Source organism: Mizuhopecten yessoensis, unplaced genomic scaffold, assembly GCF_002113885.1.
Source record: "Mizuhopecten yessoensis strain PY_sf001 unplaced genomic scaffold, ASM211388v2 scaffold10275, whole genome shotgun sequence".
Classification (NCBI taxonomy): Eukaryota; Metazoa; Mollusca; class Bivalvia; order Pectinida; family Pectinidae; genus Mizuhopecten; species Mizuhopecten yessoensis.
This window is the reverse complement of record NW_018408465.1, coordinates 2,055,121-2,071,313: the sequence shown is the minus strand read 5'-3', so window position 1 is coordinate 2,071,313 and position 16,193 is coordinate 2,055,121. Positions and strand designations below refer to the sequence as shown.

Here is a 16,193-nt window from a genome sequence, read left to right as displayed (position 1 = left end):
CAGGGTGCTTACTCTTGGCAAGTTAAGGGTTCAGGTAGAAGCTGTGTTTAGACAAGGGGACCAGAGAAGGGGAAGGTTAGAGTTGTTATAATTGTGTTCCAATACTTTTCATGAATTTTCTTTGGGATTACATCAAGTATTTCAAAGATAACATAGATAAGAGGGTATCTGGTGTAATGGACTGTCCTGGGGTATGATGATGGATGTTTATTTAAACACTGAAATAAAGGTAATCCTGGTGTGTTTGTTTTATTCAGAGGAAGACAAACAGGCATTAACTGTTGTAATAATAAACGGCCGACCCAGTCTGTTATCTGTAGGACTCAAATGTACAGAACACCCTAAAGGAACCACCAAACAGCCTAATATATGGCTTAACCATCACCACCCGACATTGTGTATAGATTCATGTTTATTTACGACAAATGGTCATTGTTATTCTATGGTAGGTTTATTGCCTGAATTTTATTGAAATGGACGTAATAAAACAGCCAGGAAACAGCTCTGTCAGCAAGAAAGATAAAATTAGCCTTCTATATCTTATATCTTTCAGTTCGAATGTATGCACACTCCAAATAATGCACTTATAAACATGCCGTCTTGTTTGTGACACACAAGATTGGAGCATTCTATAGCTTAAGCTGTGTCCTTTATGATGGTAATAAAAGAAGGTGCATAAACGTCCGTAATACACTGGTGCCCCTGAACATTTCATGGTGTGCTCATGATCATTCACCCCTGAAGACACATTTGAACTCTTCCAATTCAAAGGTTGGAACATTATGAAACTTCGGGGGTGAATGAGTTAAGACTTGTACCTGTGTTAGACCAAACTATTAGTAATCAACAATAACTGACAGGTAACTATGTAAAAGTATATAGTATTGTTATAGACGTGAAATTCTGTCAGTTCTTATCAGGATTGAGAGAACTAATCCTAAAGCCATTAGTTTAAGGTTGATAAAATGTGAGATCTATAACAGGTACTAGCCTTGCCAGCACATAAAGGGCAGTGGATTGTTTAGTCAAATCTTTCATATCATAATGTAAAGGTCTGGATAATTTTTAACACTCGTACAAGTTTCTTAACTCATACACCCCTAAAAATACATTTGAGCTCTTCCAACTTAAAGGTTGGAATAGTTCATTATGGAATTTCAGGGGTGAATAAGTTAAGTTTTTCCTTTTAAGGCTGGCAACTGGCTGTCTGCTATTTATTATCTTGTTATTTTATTTTGAAACATGAAGCAAAACAAATTCGTATAAAATGTGACATATGACAGAACAGTGTAGGTAGTACAGGAACTGATAATAGTGTACACTAACATCGCTATAGATGGTCACTCAGTATTTCCTATATATATACTCTCAGGTCTTATTAATCCAGCCACAGCTTATCTCTTAATATCCCAAGACCCAGGCATTGTTTAAGGGGATAGATTGGACTATTCCTATACAAAAGAGTCCAAGTATTTCGATCGTCTCATAATCCAGCACCTTTTACTGTAAACAAAGGTATCGCTGGATTATATCATGGCTCCAGTGTATATGAATCTTGGCCTTAGTTTCTTTGCTTATTAACAATACATAAATAATTTACCAATAACATAGATTATACTCAATATCACATTCAGAAAATAACATATGTTGTTGCAAACATATTTTAAGCTGTGAGGCAAAAATGTCCTGACTATAGAGGTTCACTGTATATATCTGTCACCTTACCAAAGCCAATGGGATCTTGTCTTTATCCTGTCTCCCAATAGGAAGATTATCAGATGGGGCAAGACCTTAAACTAAATATTTCCCCCTAGAAAACTAGAGTGAGGAATCGTTATAAGTACAGTAACATTACCTACCTCTGCGAGGATGCGTTCTTTCTCCTGTTTGATCTGTAGTTCCATCTCCTCGTACAATTTTCTCACTTCTTCATCATGTACCAAAGATTTACTGCAAAGTTAAATCAGATTGCTTTAGAATGTGATGAAGAATATGATGTAAGTCCCAAAAGCTGTAAGTCTGCCTTCTAAATCTGTCTTCTAATGCACACAGATCGGTCCCCACACATTAAGTGCACACTGTTTAGTGACAAGGTTTTCTACAGCAGTGTATAGACAGACCATGGTGTTAGTCCACGATAAAATGTAAACATTCCATTAGTTACACAGGAAACTCCCCGTAGAAAAGTCCCCACTGAACTGGTGTGGTGTACACAAACGTGCACTATTTATTGAAATAATGGCCCTATGGGAAGTGATACACCGCAAAAAGTGACAGTCCCTCATAAAGTAAATCCACAGTCACTGTATGGGAGGTGATTCACAGAGAAAAGACAGTCTATATCAGCAATCACTGTATGGGAGGTGATTCACGGAGAAAAGACAGTCTATATCAGCAATCACTGTATGGGAGGTGATTCACAGAGAAATGACAGTCTATTTCTCCCATGCTTCACAGGTGTGTCTCCCGTTTTAGCCAGGAAAGATCAGCTTGTCACCCTCTAGGGGGAGATAGCCTCGTGCCGATTAGCACGTGTTCAATTGTGACGTCATTAAAATGCGTCACCGGTAATTGTGACGTCATCAAAGGTGAATGACGATATTCATACCCCACGTGTTTTTGTTTACACTACTGTCGGTGGAGTTTTGACTGAAATAATAGGATGGGAGAAAAATAATCATCCCCTACATTAAGGGTGTAACAGAGAAATCTCCAACCCTCGGGGTGATTTTTTTAGTTGTCTTACCCTCGACAGAGCCTCGGGTTAGAAAACAAAAAATCATCACCCCTCAGTTTTGGAGATTTCTCTGTTACACCCCCAGGGTAGGGGAAGATTCTATTAATCAACAATCATTGTATGGGAGGTGATATCAACAATCACTGTATGGGAGGTGACATCAACAATCACTGTATGGGAGGTGATACACAGAGAAATGACAGTACATGTACATGTTTGGGAAATAATGAACACACTGGTATATACCGTATACTCAGTGTAAGTCACAGTCCTATTAATCACTGTTTGTGGGAGTGAAATGGGAAAATATATGACAGTCAGACCAGGATTCAAACCAAGGACCCCCAAGCCATGCAGACAGATGCTCTATAAAGCTGTGCACAGATATACACTTGACCTAGTCCAGCACAGCTACAGGAGTTAATATACACAGGACAGAGCTGTACTATGACAGAAGTGGTTACAAGTTGAAGGAAAGCTATTGACAGACCCTCAAGATTAAGTTTGTATCTACCTGGAAATCCCCAATGTTTCACGTGAATGATTGAGTTAATCTCAAGCTTTCACTAAACAGAAGGGGCACACACTTTATGCCGAGATGTTTAATCTCAATGACAATAATATTTATTGTCATAACAACGTGAAAGATGCTACGGTAAAAAATGTATCAATGAATCCAGAAACCTATTAGACTGGCAATACAACAAAATATCCTTACAATAAACATTTACATGATATATGAATGTCATGCATCACACAGTACAGTTGGTGCTTTATTTTATGTCATGTATAATTGACTCAGTGCTATATTTATGTCACATGGCATTGACTCAGTGCTTTATGTCATGTGCCATTGACTCAGTGCTCTAGTAATGTCATATAATATTGACTCAGTGATCTATGTCATAAACTATTGACTCAGTGCTAAATTTATGTCAAGTACCATTGACTCAGTGATCTATGTCATGTGCCATTGACTCAGTGATCTATGTCATGTGCCATTGACTCAGTGATCTATGTCATGTACCATTGACTCAGTGTTATATGTCAAGGACCATTGACTCAGTGATCTATGTCATGTGCCATTGACTCAGTGATCTGTCATGTACCATTGACTCAGTGATCTATGTCATGTACCATTGACTCAGTGCTCTGTCATGTACCATTGACTCAGTGATCTATGTTATGTGCCATTGACTCAGTGATCTATGTCATGTGCCATTGCCTCAGTGTTCTATGTCATGTCCCATTGACGCAGTGTTCTATGTCATGTACCATTGGCTCAGTGTTTTATGTCATGTACCATTGAGTCAGTGATCTATGTCATGTGCCGTTGACTCAGTGTTCTATGTCACGTACCATTGACTCAGTGATATATGTCATGTACCATTGACTTAGTGATCTAGGTCATGTACCATTGACTCACTGATCTATGTTATGTGCCATTGACTCAGTGTTCTATGGCATGTACCATTGACTCAGTGTTCTATGTCATGTACCATTGACTCAGCGCTCTATGTCATGTACCATTGACTCAGTGTTTTATGTCATGTACCATTGACTCAGTGTTATATGTCATGTACCATTGACTCAGCGCTCTATGTCATGTGCCATTGACTCAGTGTTCTATGTCATGTGCCATTGACTCAGCGCTCTATGTCATGTACCATTGACTCAGTGTTCTATGTCATGTACCATTGACTCAGTATTCTATGTCATGTACCATTGACTCAGTGCTCTAAGTCATGTACCATTGACTCAGTGTTCTATGTCATGTACCATTGACTCAGCGCTCTATGTCATGTACCATTGACTCAGTGATCTATGCATGTACCATTGACTCAGTATTCTATGTCATGTACCATTGACTCAGTGATCTATGGCATGCACCATTGACTCTGTGCTCTATGCCATGTACCATTGACTCAGTGTTCTATGTCATGTACCATTGACTCAGTGCTCTATGTCATGTACCATTGACTCGGTTTTCTATGTCATGTACCATTGACTCAGTGTTCTATGTCATGTGTCATTGACTCAGTGCTCTTAATGTCATGTACCATTGACTCAGCGCTCTATGTCATGTACCATTGACTCAGCACTCTATGTCATGTGCCATTGACTCAGTGCTCTTAATGTCATGTACCATTGACTTAGCGCTCTATGAAATGTGCCATTGACTCAGTGCTCTATGTCATGTACCAGTGACTCAGTGCTTCATGGTCTATGTGATCTGTCTATTTTTCAATAGTCCACTTGTCACTCATCTTACTGTTCGTACCTTTAGCTTTATGTAATGTTATGACACATCACTTCATTACATTCTGATTGTTGACAGCAAACATGTGGGAGAAGATAACAAAGCCATTTACTGGCACAGATCCCCTGTCCATAAACTAGCATGTTTTGTTGTGTGATGCACAAGTCGTACTGAAACACAACATATTTTTACTTTGAAATCATCAATGGTCCCAAAATGATCTGGAAAGGAAAATGATTCAGACTGCCTGGTTAACGGTGGGAGGTATGGAGAGCTGAGTGAGGTTCAAAGTGAGAAAAATTATGAACAAGAAGGGGCTGCTGAAGTCTCTGTACTCCCCCTCCCATATTCACTACTGGTACGATAAAAAGGAAACAAAAAAGTTTGGTTTTTTATCAAGGTTTTCATTGGTTTTTCGCTGACCAGCTGGAGGACCATACAATTCACACCCGATTAAACTTTTATGATAATGCTGTATAGGTCATACAGTAAGTGTAAAGGTTAGACAACAATGCTGAACATGTCATACAAACTTAGTATATACGTCATACGAAAATAGTTCATACTAGAGGATGGAAACCAAGCACAACGATCAATTAATAAACCTCTGTCGAGGAGACACCATGAACAGAAATAAACAAATGAGAGAGAATGAAAAGAAAATATTGTTTTATGATATAACGACTGTAATTGTAGCATAGTGATTTTTCTCTAATCTGAAATATTCCCATTATATAGCCACCGACTCAGTTTCGATTTCAGTATACTTTTATAAAGGAGTCTGATCATGTCAGCCAGCCACTTTCAATTATTGTTAAATGGTTTAGTTTCTAAATATGTCTACTGATGACGCTTAAATCATTTCTTACTGGTACAAAACAGTATCACTAAATGACTGGAGAAGTCATGTTCAAATGCAATCTTATTTGAGCAGCCATATCAATGAATTATTGAAGCATCTTATTTTGGGCCTGTGAATTGTTACCGTTCTTATTTAAGAATGACTGGACACAAATCACAGCACACTATAATGGGTATTATTGATTCTTAAACAATATATAGGTCATTATATATATATAATATAATGGGTAATATGATTCTGGAGTGTTTTTTTTTACACACATGCTTTACTTGTAATGTATATGATATAAGTATACATAACCATACTGTGTTACAAATATACAAAGTATGTTTATATGATTATGATGTAACCATACAATATTCATTGTGAATTTATAACATAACCATACATTATAATTGTTTCTAGAATATTATCATGATATATTTATATTTATAATATTACCATATAATGTAATGTACCAGTATTATATTTATAACATTACTGTACATTATATCTATAACATTACCATACCTTATATATATAACATTACCATACATTATATCTATAACATTACCATACATTATATCTATAACATTACCATACATTATATCTGTAACATTACCATACATTATATCTGTAACATTACCATATGATAGCGGCCATCTGTGGAATCAGGCAAACTATATCTGTAATGATATTAACACACTAGAAACTTTATAGCAGTAAACAACGACTGGTTGATCTGATTGTGAGGTAGAACATCAGCTGTTTGTGGTTTGTGTCTGTAAGTGTAGAGTAGTTTATATATGTAGAGGTTAGCCTGGAGGACAGTTCCTACCTAGCTATCTGATCACATGTTAATTAGTCTGCCAGTCATAATTACAATGCATCAATCAATGTATCTCATTAACATCGTGTCACCAACTTATAAAGCACATGTAATTAAAATATTTAGACACGTTTTAATCATTTCAGGAAGTTCATGAACTTTCACAATTTAACAAGTCTACAGAACTGCCTGAGGTAACATTATATTACAATATCACACACATTCTATAATACAGAACTGCCTGAGGTAACATACATTATCACACCCATTCTATAATACAGAACTGCCTGAGGTAACATACAATATCACACACATTCTATAATACATAACTGCCTGAGGTAACATACAATATCAAACACATTCTATAATACATAACTGCCTGAGGTAACATACAATATCACACACATTCTATAATACATAACTGCCTGAGGTAACATACAATATCAAACCCATTCTATAATACATAACTGCCTGAGGTAACATACAATTTCACACACATTCTATAATACAGAACTGCCCAAGGTAACATACAATATCACACACATTCTATAATACAGAACTGCCTGAGGTAACATACAATATCACACACATTCTATAAAACAGTACAAGCACCTGGTAATCGGTAGTTATTAAATCTTTGATAAGATCTTTTATATTGATGATGTATCATGTATAAAAGTCGCTTGGTCAAAGCATAATTCCCTGTAATCATGTCTCCCTGTCATTATGTACATATTAGTGGTGTAATTAGACCTGTAACAGGTGCTTGTTTACAGCCTGTTTACCTGTAACCATGTCTCCCTGTCGTTATATACATATTAGTGGTGTAATTAGACCTGTAACAGGTGCTTGTTTACAGCCTGTTTACCTGTAATCATGTCTCCCTGTCGTTATGTACATATTAGTGGTGTAATTAGACCTGTAACAAGTGCTTGCTTACAGCCTGTTTACCTGTAATCATGTCTCCTTGTCATTATGTACATATTAGTGGTGTAATTTGACCTGTAACAGGTGCTTGTTTACAGCCTGTTTACCTGTAATCATGTCTCCCTGTCATTATGTACATATAAGTGGTGTAATAGGACCTGTAACAGGTGCTTGCTTACAGCCTGTTTACCTGTAATCATGTCTCCTTGTTATTATGTACATATTAGTGGTGTAATTTGACCTGTAACAGGTGCTTGTTTACAGCCTGTTTACCTGTAACAATGTCTCCTTGTCATTATGTACATATTAGTGGTGTAATTTGACCTGTAACAGGGGCTTGTGTACAGCCTGTTTACCTGTAACAATGTCTCCTTGTCATTATGTACATATTAGTGGTGTAATTTTACCTGTAACAGGTGCTTGTTTACAGCCTGTTTCCCTGTAATCATGTCTCCCTGTCATTATGTACATATTAGTGGTGTAATTAGACCTGTAACAGGTGCTTGTTTACAGCCTGTTTACCTGTAATCATGTCTCCCTGTCATCATATACATATTAGTGGTGTAATAGGACCTGTAGCAGGTGCTTGTTTACAGCATGTTTCCCTGTAACAATGTCTCCCTGTCATTATGTACATATTAGTGGTGTAATTTGACCTGTAACAGGTGCGTGGGTACAGCCTGTTTACCTGTAACAATGTCTCCTTGTCATTATGTACATATTAGTGGTGTAATTTGGCCTGTAACAGGTGCTTGTTTACAGCCTGTTGGCCTGTAATCATGTCTCCCTGTTGTTATATGCATATTAGTGGTGTAATTAGACCTGTAACAAGTGCTTGTTTACAGCATGTTTTCCTGTAATCATGTCTCCCTGTCATCATATACATATTAGTGGTGTAATAGGACCTGTAGCAGGTGCTTGTTTACAGCCTGTTGGCCTGTAATCATGTCTCCCTGTTGTTATATACATATTAGTGGTGCAATTAGACCTGTAACAGGTTTACAGCCTGTTTGCCTGTTATCGTGTATAATGTCTCCCTGTTGGTATATACATATTATTGGTTTAATTAGACCTGTTACAGGTGCTTGTTAACAGCAGGTTGTCCATTAGATGATGAATCACTTACATATCGCACATCATCACTGGCACACGACACAGGACGATTGAAGTCAGCGCACAAACCATAATAGAAAGTTGTAAGGGGCAGCGTTATCAGGTGGGGGACCTTTTCAGGTCAGGTGGAGATTGTGAGCTCATCTTTTTAATACCAGCACAACATTACATGATTCATTTATCTGTCAATGTTGCTAGACGGGAAATATATATATATATTTTGTCACAAATGTTTTTGCATGAGCTTTAAATCCAGAACTGCTATTAATATAGAACCAGCTACCTCATAATCAAGATAACAGCTCCCTTTTACTTTTTTTGAATAACTAATTCCTTTTAATAGGCAAGAAAAATATTTACACACCTCTGATAAATAATCATTAATATGCAGTATGTGTAGGCATAGTAATTAAAGTGCACGCTTTTTAACAACTCATGCTTAGATCCAGCTAACACCAAAATATTTGGTCTACAGTGCAGAACTGTACAAATGGACAATAATCAGGTTTATACAATATGGAGGGACTTTTTTTACAGAAAATGTGGAAGAGAGATTGTAGGAATGTGAACTACCGAGAAAGAGAAGCAGTGAGGCCATCATGGTCAATATTGATACCTCATCAAACTAGAATCAAAGAGTGTTCTGGGAAATACAAAAATCATGTGATATTAAGATGAATTAATCACGCTCAAATAATTTATCATCACCAAAATTGGTCGATTCTGACTCGACAGCTTCTCGAAACGTCTTAGCTAAGGTTAACGTTGCTTAACTCAAATTCCTCAGCATTGCAGCTAGGTTGAGGGAACATATGCACTTTTGTTTAGACATATTAAACAGTGTGAAGCCCAATGTAAACCAGTACAGAAATAATGTACTGAGTACAAGAACAAGTACACCCAAGCTGTAATGATCACCCTGTTTAAATATATGGTACAGAGATAATGACAGAAAAGTGTCGGAGAAGCAGTCTGAATTGATATATATATATATATATATATTAACACCTCAACAGCTATCTCTATCACCTCTGTATACTCTCATGAAATATTCATCAGGGTTGACAAAGACCGCCTTCTTCTCCTCTACAGAGCATTAACTCCATGTATCATTTAATAGTGACGGTTCAAAGGAACATTCCTATCTAAATGTTCCTATAGAAACTATCACACCTATTGTCCGTCACAGTGTTGTGCTTTGTCAGCCATTCCAGTCAACATCAATACCAGCTACATAAAAAGCCTATAAATCTGCCTCATTTTTAATTTAATCTTCACACCTCCTGTAGCATGAATGAGAGAGGATGATGGTTTAATACTACTTCTGTTTACTGTTTGTGTTTCTGTTATAGATGTTCAAATAAATACTCACAGCAGTATAATTGAAACACAAGTTTCCATTGGTTACCAATGCATTTTTATATTTACGCTACACGTCATGTCAAGAGAACTATTCTATCCAATCCTATAATAGCATACTGGTAATTGTGTTTTACTCTTCATGTTCATTCAACTGCATACATGGTTAAAAGGTAGGATCTCATCCGTTTCTATGTTAAGATTTAGGAATAAGTTTCCAGGGGCAGGGATGGACCCCTGGGCCAATCCTAGAGGCATGTGCGTATTCAGCTCTTCCTGACAAGTAATTGTATGTATAAGGGTATGATTACGAGGTGGGTTATAGCCGTTTCCATGTTATCATCAAGAGACTAATTCCCATGATGGGGACAGACAAACGGAAAGGGCCCTGGTAACACAGATTTATTCATCTCACAATGTCCAATATTCAAATATATAAGGGGCAGGTTGAGGATGTGTTTTAATTACCAATTCCCCTATTGGGAAATTCCTAAATGCCTATTTGCCCTGGCCTACCCTAGGGTGGGACTAGCTGGTCCAGAACTAATTCTGGTGCCTTGAAGTGTATTAATCTCTTAATGACCAACAATTGTATATGGTAATAAGTTGGAGATCTCAACTGTTTCCAAGTAATAATTTATTTATTTATTGGACCCCAAATTGGGGTGGGAATGGACCCAGAGCATATTCAAGTAGCATTTTTTTTTTTTTGTCTAATTATGTTGAGTATCAGTAAATATGGATATAAGGTGGGGGTCTAGACTTATTTTTCTAAGTTATGACCCAATTTCTCCCAATGGACCCTGTCCCTCTGCGCATGCCCCAACAGGGCCATACCATCGAGTTACACAAAGGTGTGTCCCCTTGGCTTAAGGATGCTCTGAACCAAATTTATCTCACTGGTTATTTCCCTTGGGAGAGTTCCAATGTTCTGTCTGAAAGAAATCCAGGTTCCCCAACGCGTTTTAATGTATCTATTAAAGTATTGGGGGTTTTGAGCTGAGGGTTGTAGATTTGAACCTTGCATGTATATTTCTATTATTATCATTTTTTTTTTAAATAGATCTTATTACAATACATGTAGAATTCAAAAATAAAACTATTGCTGTGACTCATAAAGTTGGATTGCCAACTCTATCAATGATTTTTATATATATTTAAAATTTGATTCCTAATTTTTTTGTTTATATATACAATAATTAAAAGTTGCAATATGTAAATAAATCAATAAATTAGTTGAGTTAGGTTATTCCACAACTTCCAGACACTTACCTTGTCTTCCTGAGCCTGTAGTATATGGACTAATGGTTATAGGTCCTCCTACCTGGCTTGAACTACAGGTAACATTATGATTTATACCTTTTCCCTGATCTCTTACCTGTCAAAGTATAGTCTTGATGAACGGCCTAACTTCTCTGACTGGAGTGATCAGCTTACAGTATATGTCTGATGAACGGCTAACGAAATTCTGTCTACCTGTAGATCCCTTGGGCTGTATATAAGAGGTATAAGAGACGGTGACCCTCACCTGGGATGACCTTATGTGTGACCTATTGCAATCCCTGTCAGCTCCCGTAAAAGTAGGGGCAGGATTGTGACAGACGAACGCTGGTGACAAAATGTCACAGGTAATACCACCGACCGAGACAGGATGTAATTCTGCACCTCCTCATGTAGCTCAGACAGGAGACCGTTAACCTACACACAGTCATGTTTAATCGGGGAACACTGATGTTAAATCCTCTTTTAAATCTCTTAGAAATTGATATCAACTTTTTATCAAGAAATCGTGCCCTTGCAGGTAAAATCTCCAAAGTTTTTTCAATATCTAGCATTCACAGGTTTACAAACCAGTAAAGCCAATATAGTTTGTGCATATTCCTATCTACTCAAGGCTCATTTCAGGTCCTGCAAATATTAACATAAATCTCAATTTATGATTTATAGAACTCCACAGCAACATGTTAATTGTCCTTACTGTTGTAGCTGATATCACACACAGCTGATAAGTCTAGAGGCCTACCTATAAAGGGTAATCAAAATCTAGGGCACACATTGGCTAATATTGAGCATACAGTATAAATACTTGAATATCACAAAAAATAAGGGACAGTGTCAACAAACTAAAATGTATGTCATGATTTCCTGTATTATTTAAATCCAAAGGGCTTACATTGCCTGTATATTGTTCATACCCTTATTTCACCCTTGAGCTCATGCAATAAGCAGTCAAAATTGTCACAGCCAATCAAACATTACGGAAGCCATCTTGGATTTTAAATTAACTAAAACCATGATAATAATTATCACACACGATAACAGGGTCATCATGAAACCAAGTTTGGACAGGAATTAGGCATAACAGGTTTTTTTAGAAATCGTAAATGTTTCTACAAATCAAAACCGACAATTGCCAACTTGGATTTGGAACACAGTCGTTCTCTGAGTCAAACAAAGGCCAGGCAACCATCTTTGACCTCTCAGTGTTCCGCAAAAATAACAGCACATGTTCTTGGCTATGAGCAACCAAAAGACATATTTGTCCTTGTAAAATGTAGAATGTGAAAAGTAAATTAAGGTACAACATATCAGTGAACAACAAATGGAAAATAAGTGGGTCAACTCATCTTATATTTAACCCTTTCACCACTGTAGAGCATAATGGACTCATCCATATCAATGCATGGTAGAGTCTACTCAAGTGGTAGGGGTGAAAGGGTTAATTATACCTGGTGTGATGAAAATTCATCTTCAGATATTGGTCAGTATATAAATTTGTTTAGAAGGACAATTAAGCAGGGATCTGACATTTCATCATAACAACTGTTAAATCCATGCAATGAGGCCCTCCTAGTTTGCATGGCCCAGGAATGTAGAATTTATACTGCACTAAATTAAATCTATTGTTCAAAATATTCTATCAGGTATCAGTATTCGTCTTACAATATATATTAACAAATAAGTATAAATTCACATTTTGATATAAAAAAATAAACTTCCGGATATTCTTGTCCGTACTCTAACAGTATGTACATTATTTAAAGGCGATTATTGACGCCCATGTACATTGTATGTATATTTATATATATGTTTATGTCATAAAATTTTGAAATATAATTTAAAAAAAAAAAAAAAAAAAACTATTGAAATTGGCACGTCTATCACAGTGAACAAAACACAGTGTGTCAAGCACTGTACATATTTGTAGCACATTCCAAGCATTTTAATAGGTCAAAGTACAATTGTCATACAAATACGATATCTTAGAATTCTGGTACGAATTAACGGCTGTACAAAGTATCAACTGTACACAATAAACCACTTCTTTCTAACAATTCTGAACTATAATAGGACATTTTGGGATTCAAAGTCTTTTATTTCTGACTTTAAGATCCAATAAAATTAACTTTTCTGATCTTGAGTTACAAAGGAAGTTGATTGTTCTGACCATGGGATGTGAAGAAATGCAAATAAAGATGATTTTACCAACCTTTACCTCCAAATTTAGCAATTCACTATTCTGACCTTGAGCTATGAAGCAATTTAATTATTTGACCTTGAGCCCAAAGGCAATTCATTTTGATGATTCCCATGCGCTCGGAGTCCCTTTAATATCACAGGAACATTTATCATAGGATTTTAAACTTTATGATATTTGTTTAGCAGAGTGTACACCTATAACACATGTATCTGTGATCGTGTTCACTTTATAGACAACACTTATTACATTGGGTAGCAGCAGATCTTAACCCCACTGTGTACATTACAACTACCCACACTCGTCGCCCCACCAGGTCACACCCATAAATAATCTAATATCAAATAGCTGGACACACCCACAAGTGTACATAGATCCCGACACTTTAGATATCACAGAGTCGCCAGCAGGACACATTTACGCCCACCCAAAACATTACATTATAAAGTACGATATGAGGTAGCGGCTGTTTGAACAAATAATAAAACATGCTTAGCTTTGGGTTATCAACTATAGATAACATACTTGCGAAATGTATTAATAAAATACATAACTGATAAAATTGATTAAAACAAGGATAGTACTGAACACTTACATGATACGAAGTCCATTATTTTTTTGTCAAAACAGTTAGGTTTTTTATGTGGTACACTAATAAGATGTCTAGTCGGTATGGACAACTTAATTTGATAGCGTTAAACTTTACTGAAGTTTCAAGGGAATCGGAAATGACAGATCAGCTATCAAGACAAGAAGTAGCAAGAGGCCCATGGGGCCTGTATCGCTCACCTGTTTCTTTTGTTACATGAAACTGACATATGGGTAACTTAAGGCCAAATTTGATAACTACAATACAAGACATTTTAACATCTCTTAAACAGTTCTGAAGATGTTTTTGTTTGAAATTTGAAATTTGAATTTTAAAGCTTTTAACCCTTGCACTTAAAGTTGACCTTTGACCTCATTACTGTAATCAAGAAAATAATCCACACAGCTGGTCTACATAACATACCCAAGTATCATGACTCTAGTCCGAATGGTTCTAAGGATATTGATGTTTGAAGTGTTTAACATATTTGACCCCTATGACCTTGAAAATAGGTCAAGGTAATTTTAACGAGGAAACTTTATAGCACTCCATCTTAGGTACCTTCTTGCCAAATATCATGACCCTAGGTCATCCAGTTTTTCAGAAGAAGTCGTTCAAAAGAAAACGTCGACGGAGGGACGACGGACGACAGACGGACAATGGAAGCCGCAGTACGGCATAAGCTCACAGTGCCCTTCTGTATGAAATTTGCTGTATGGACATAGCGCTAGCAGTTGTTGATTTTATCATGTTTTATGGCATCCCTAGAAATTCTGTATATTTCTCACACCTACTACACGTACTTCGACTGTGACTATAGTACTTTAAAACATACATATACTGTCCATTTACAACATATATTTATCTAAAACATTATAAATTGTTTGTATATAATGAAAATTATCTGTATAATATAATGGTGTTATCAGTGTTAGGTGTAGGGGTATGAGTGTAGGATCAAACAAACATTTGTCTATCATCTGTCATTTTAAAACAAGGACAACTTCATACACCTCCAAACTAGTTCCACCAAAATGTCTTTGGACAAAAGCTGGCAGCTTGTATATTGTATATCAGTGTTACACAGTGCAATACAGTAGGGCTGTTTCCCGGACTTCAAATGTGCTATTAAACACATATAGCATAGGTAGCAGTATACAGTAGAAATGGTCCGACTCTGATAAACAAGGCACATGTCGAGGAAATGTAAACACAGCGGATTTCCCCTACACAACACATGTATACATGTATATATATTTGTAAACTGCATTAAATTTACAATACATATAAAGTACTGAGAAGTGTATAAACCTCTTTTTTCTATGTATGTCCCTTGTGTGAAAACCATGGTTACCACATCAAAAATTACCAAAAAATGCCATAAATTGCTATTTTTAACCCAAAATTTGACCCCCGCAACTAGTAATTTTTTTCCTAAGCTCTGTCTGAAATTAAAGATTACCTACCTGGTTGCAGAATTATCTGGGTCGCAGCAAAGTTGTAAAACTTGATTTTTTGCAATTTTGCGTCGTGTGCTGTTGTCAAAATTTTACCTCCTGTAAAGCTAGCTTTTCATGTGTACGCACCCTTTCAGATTATGGCCAAAATTTTATTCTCGAACCAATAAAATCTTCTTTCTTTTTACAAATGTGAAGCTCACATAGCCCACTTCATCATGCTTATACCAATTTTTGTACAGTTTTATTTTTATATTTTTTTTTACATATCATTATACAGGGGTTAGCCATTTAACAAAAATATCACCCATGGCCACAACCCTCTACTGTATACTGCTACCATAGGATTATAGACTTTTAATATATAAATCCATTACCTATAGACCTGAAAAACAAGCTAAGCTGAACAATTTATTTCTCCAGTGTTTGTTTCTCTCCATCCAGATAATCTCAAGTCTGTAACGACTTTTTCTTTAAATAGTCCGAGGTATATTTGTCTAAAAGATGTATTTTATTTCAAATTTTCGGGCAAACCAAAAACTAACAAGTTCTTAGTCCAAGTTAAAGGGACAAATATATATATATATAACAGTGAACCTTTAG

At 36.4% G+C, this 16,193-nt stretch overlaps 1 protein-coding gene across 10 annotated transcripts in view; it reads right to left on the bottom strand.

Moving 5' to 3' along the window:
- LOC110459957 (serine-rich adhesin for platelets-like) overlaps nt 1-16,193 on the bottom strand; it is a 58,429-nt gene that overhangs the window by 24,243 nt on the left and 17,993 nt on the right. For 8 of the 10 annotated variants that reach the window (XR_002463951.1, XM_021512523.1, XM_021512522.1 and 5 more), the window contains one exon: nt 1,860-1,950. Coding sequence is in view for 9 of the 10 variants with exons in the window: in XM_021512523.1 (XP_021368198.1) it covers nt 1,860-1,950 (91 nt within the window). In the remaining variant the exon portion in view is untranslated. Of the gene's footprint in view, nt 1-1,859; nt 1,951-5,018; nt 5,119-11,444; nt 11,683-16,193 lie in introns of those variants that run through there. The other 2 variants (XM_021512529.1, XM_021512530.1) reach the window with 2 other exon arrangements.